The sequence below is a fragment of the Penaeus japonicus genome, unplaced genomic scaffold (genome assembly GCF_977035675.1).
Source record: "Penaeus japonicus unplaced genomic scaffold, GWHDUDI00000001_assembly GWHDUDI00000001, whole genome shotgun sequence".
NCBI lineage: Eukaryota > Metazoa > Arthropoda > Malacostraca > Decapoda > Penaeidae > Penaeus > Penaeus japonicus.
The window spans coordinates 45007541-45012540 of record NW_028234403.1 but is presented as its reverse complement, the minus strand read 5'-3'; the positions used below and the strand labels follow the sequence as shown (position 1 = coordinate 45012540).

The following is a 5000-nucleotide window of genomic DNA, read 5'->3' as shown; positions in this document are numbered from 1 at the left end:
TATAATGGTTGTGATTCCCACTGTAAACCACAAAAAACTATGATAATTTTCAGAATTATTACTGTTACTGATTTTCACTATGCTAATAGTATGATGATACTAGAATTAATGTCATTAGAAATCTGATATTGAATTGATTCAACAGGCCATACACAAGTGGGAAGAATGAGGCACAGTTACTTGAGGTGGAAGGCACAGCTGCACGTCTCATTTTGAGGAAAGCCATTGCAACGATATGTGCGCACACAGGGTACACTGACACATCGGAGAGTGTACTCAGATTTCTCACAGATGTCCTCCATGAATTTCTAACAAAGCTGACCAATTTACTGCGTGCTAATACAGATTCCCTTCTCTTGACAGACAGGTGTCCCTTTCATGTAAGTTGTCATTTTAGTATCAAAGAGAAGTAAATTTGAGGTCAGATTGTGCAAAATGGAAATCTATTCATTGTGGTTGTTAATTTTAGTCTCTCACTTGTTTGTATTATTTAACTTCACACAGGATGTTATGGAGCAAAGCCTTCATGACATTGGTATTGGCAGCATGAATGAATTGCACCAAATGTATCGTGAACGTGTGATTCTGTATCATGCCAGAGTCAAGCAGGAGAGCTTTCAGTTGTATCATCAGTACCTTGCTCTTACACAAAATAAGGAAGGCTGTATTGCAACACCTGGGTGAGTAGTTCTTAATTTAATGAAGAAAACTCTCTCTCTATCTATTTGTGTGTCTGTCTGCACACTCACACACATACACTCACACACAGACTTATGACAAGACTCACACACACATTCTCACACACACATTCACACACACACATTCACGCACGCACACACACACACACACGCACACACACACACACACACCTTCCTTCTTTCCTTTCTTCCTTATGTCTTTTCCTCTCTCCCTTCCTCCTGCCTTCTTTCCCTCCCTGCTCACCTCTTCCATTCTTCCTTCCCTCTCCTTTTGTCTTTCACTCATTGACTTCCTTATCTCATCATATAAAACTCTTGCCATGAGGTTATCTTAACAACACTTTCCCCCATTTTGTTATCAGGTCTCGAAGGGAGAGCACAGGGGACTGGTGGGGAGATGAGTGTGGCAGTCAACATGGAGGTCCAAGTGGCACCTCTGCACCAGGACTGGATGATGCCTCAGTCCCATCTATTAAAAGTACCTCAAGTTTGGATCCTGAGTTGTCACTCCATCCATTCTCTGTACTGAGCCAGTGAGTTATGAGGAGGTTGAACATTACTGTCTAATATGGCATAAGTACGACAGAAGGTTAGCATGTTGAAAATTGAACAAGATAATAACTTGTGAAATCTACATTTTTTTTTTTCCATTACTATTCTGTATTTCTAATTACACTAGAAAAAATGCAAGGTATATAGCTGTTACTATGGGGAAAAAAATATTTTACCGAGGACATGTGAATATTTCTAGTAATTGAAGTAACTGTGCAGATTTACTGGTATGTGTTCTTATCAAACACGTTTTTATTAGCTTTGTTTATGCCATTTTATGTTACTCCTTAATTTACATTTTTTTAAGTTCAATAATTTTGTCATCCTTCTTGTTATTTTGTGTTTGCCTCACCCCCTTGTTTCTGGCTTCATTGTTCATTTCAAATACCAAATACTAAATTGAAGTCAAAGTCTAACAATAATAATAACAGGAACCCAAAACATAAGGGTATAATAAACTCATATTTTGCTTCACAGATCCATTCTTAATACCAGGAAAGAAAGAGACACAAAAACTGTTGACCCAGCTGTTCACCACCATAATTACAAATATTTCCACTACAGAGTCGGAGGTGATGGAGAAGAAGGGGTCCAGCACTCACCTGCCACCACACAACAATACCAGCTATACCCTCTCACACCCAGATAGATATGATTACTACATTTTGCCTGTATATAATCAGTGCAAATTCTTGCCTTAAGATTTGCAATTTCTTCTCATCAAAGTTATTGTATTTAAACTTTTATATTCTGATTCTTATTCTTATTTATAACTAATTATTATTATTATTATTATTTTTCATTATTGTAAGTTATTTTTTGGTTTAGATGTGCCTATATTGACACACAAAACTTTTGAGTTCCATAATTCTAAAACTTAAATTTGCTGTCTCCTGAATTATAGTGCTATAATTCAATGCTATAAAAAAAAATCATAATTCCCAGTTCCCTCTGATTTTACAGTATTTGTTTCATACCAGTGATTCTCATATATGGTACATTGTGGAGGATTTATCTAATATGTAATATTGTATTAAAATCTGAAATTTTCTCAGGATTTCCAGGATTTTCAGGTTTCTTAGTTTATGTAATATTTTGATTGACATTAAAAGAAAACAAACTTGGTTCTCGTATCAAAATATTATATTTTTCCCATTTATAAGTATAATTGACCAATGTATAAGATAAACTAAATATCACAAGTGTGCAAGCAATAAACTACTAGAGTCTGAAGACAAAGAATTCATGCCTGGATTTCAAGCTGTATCAATGAATATGTAGAACTATCATTTTATAGACTGAGGATTCAGGACCAAAAACAAAAATGTCAAAATCTTATGGTTGAACATAGGAACTCAAAGTGAAAACTCTCACGTCTTACATCTCAAAACACTTTCATATATTCATGTCACTGCTATTTAAAAATCACATTCTGCAAACTAAATTTTTTTTACTAAGGTTTCTTTCTACAAGTCAAATGGAAATCGTCATCATCCTAGAGACATGCTGCTTGATTGGGAAATAAGTAAATAATTTGGCATTTTTTTGCGTTCAGTCTTCCTTTATGTCGTCTTATATGTGGATTTTTGTGTGTACATTCAAAATGATGTGTTAATCTCAATAAACAAATACTCAGAAAAAGATATTCTGACCTTATTTTAACCCATTGTGTACGGGTGTCATGGCATACATGTTGGCACCGATTAGGCCTAAGAGACGGGTGTCAATTCATACATGACACAACATCGGGATCTGCTCATAGATGAAGCGCACACAGTCTTGAAGTATTATGGCTGTAATGGCACTTGCTCTAGAGCTACAGGGTTCCAGTGTCAGCCTAAACTCGCATTTTATGATGGATTTATGGAAAAAATATTGTTTGGGCTAGTCTGCACTACCCGGAGGGCGGAGAAAATACTTTCCCATCCCTTTAATTTTTAGACCACCCGCCTTGATGACCAGTTAGGTCGTTAGGCGCCCCGTTGGCAATGGGTTAAAAAGTTGATGTAGAAGGATGAATAATACACATATTTTACCCTTTAATATAATCTGACAAAAAAAAAAAAAGTTTCTTGATAACAAACAATCAAAAATTTTTGCTTCTAAATTTTCTTAAATTTTCATCTCTGCTTATTTCCTCTTCTTGCCCTTGGCTTGCTTCCCCTGCTGTGGTTGCTGCTGAGTTTCTGGAGTTTGTTTAGGGTTTGTTCTGCTCTTTAGCTGAGGAATCTTCTCTGCTACATGGACCATCAAATCCTCGCGGGTTCTGAAATGTGGAAATTTAATTTAAGAATCTGTCTGCATACACTCAATTCAGTAGAATTGAATTTGGATTTTAATAAACTGTGTAATGCAATTTAGATAAGCTAACAATTTGCCAGTTTTTCATGGAAGGATGAGTGAAACTCCAATGAATTTACATGACTATCTGAAAATATAATTCTACAAAAAATGATTATACAATACATTATTAGTCTCTATTACTGCCTAGACACTGAAGACCAATGTCACACATGATGGACATATATCATTATCTTCCTAGTAAAATGTCACTCATAAAAAACTGGAAATAACAAAAAAAAAAACATCTTATCAACCTACTTGAAGTTTGGGTCAATGGATTCCCCATCTGGACTTTTGAGCTGTACTCGGATTCTACCCCAATAAGGAGGTTCTTTGCTCTTCTCTCTGCAATAAATCTTACGTTCCCCTGCCACCTAGAAGAGAGCAAGAAAATTTTATTGATTTACATTAAAAACCAACACATACAGATGATATGCTCCTCTTTATACATCCATTCCACCATTTTGTGTTTTCCCTACATTATAGAAAAACATTAACCCATTCACAATGGATGATGTGATATCACATCATCAGAATATTTCCAAGACAACAGAATGTCACTGTATATACATATTGTACAGTTATATTTTTAATACAATGTAGTTACATTTGTATATAAAAAAAAAAATCTTTATATAATTTTCTAAAGACAGAATACTTAATCAGTAACATCTTACCTGTAATCCAGTCACAGACAAAACATCGATTATTTCTTTAAATGTTGGGGCTGATACGGCCTGTAATTATGAATAAAAATTAATTAAAAAAAACAAAAAACTATATATGTAATTAAGTGAGAGGGGAGAGAGAAAGAAAGTTTGCGTGTGTTCACATGTGCATGTATGAGTGTGTGGGGCAGAAAAAAAGCTACTTTTAAGGTGGTAAATTAATTAATTCTGAACTATTTATATTTTCAAGAGAGTATCCAACATGGCAGGTTAACACCAAGCTGTGTGACAATATCCCATATCCTTGCATGGATTTAAAGACTAGTTTACATCTTGGGGGGGGGGGGGGGGCTATAAAAACATTGTGGCAGTTTTAAATGGTCCTACCAGTATGTGCAGGTGCTCTTAAACAAGCAAGAGAATAATAGAAATGGCAGGCTGATGTGTAAAGGAAAAATAGGTAAAATACTCTCTCACAGTCACTGTCCTAACTTTTTGCTCTGCTGCTCTGGAACCATTTGACATATCACAAAAAACCCATCACCTAATGTGTAAATTCAAACTCAACAAACTTCAAAGAGCATGAAATATGATAATTTGGGTCCTATTGCTGCTAGGGAGTAAGGACTGACTAAGGCATTGCTTTCTTTACAGGTTAAGACCAAAGAGGTGGAGCAATATTTGAGTACTAATGTCATATAACCAATCATAAAGCAAAGCATAAGGAGAAGGCAGGGCT

At 35.4% G+C, this 5000-nt stretch overlaps 2 protein-coding genes across 6 annotated transcripts in view; one reads left to right on the top strand and one right to left on the bottom strand.

Moving 5' to 3' along the window:
* Spt7 (SAGA chromatin modifying complex subunit Spt7) overlaps window positions 1-2895 on the top strand; it is a 6879-nt gene extending 3984 nt beyond the window's left edge. For 4 of the 5 annotated variants that reach the window (XM_043027104.2, XM_086541484.1, XM_043027106.2 and 1 more), the window contains 4 exons: window positions 146-380; window positions 505-680; window positions 1061-1231; window positions 1815-2895. In XM_043027104.2, the coding sequence (XP_042883038.2) occupies window positions 146-380; window positions 505-680; window positions 1061-1231; window positions 1815-1899 (667 nt within the window). In that variant the 3' untranslated portion in view covers window positions 1900-2895. Of the gene's footprint in view, window positions 1-145; window positions 381-504; window positions 681-1060; window positions 1288-1814 lie in introns of all 5 variants that reach the window. The other variant, XR_006223798.2, reaches the window with a different exon arrangement.
* A 385-nt stretch (window positions 2896-3280) lies between these two features.
* Srp19 (signal recognition particle 19) overlaps window positions 3281-5000 on the bottom strand; it is a 5205-nt gene continuing 3485 nt past the window's right edge. The window contains exons 3-5 of the mRNA XM_043027107.2: window positions 4271-4330; window positions 3852-3967; window positions 3281-3516 (exon numbers count right to left, since the gene is read on the bottom strand). Coding sequence (XP_042883041.1) covers window positions 3381-3516; window positions 3852-3967; window positions 4271-4330 — 312 coding nt within the window. The 3' untranslated portion in view covers window positions 3281-3380. The remainder of the gene's footprint in view (window positions 3517-3851; window positions 3968-4270; window positions 4331-5000) is intronic.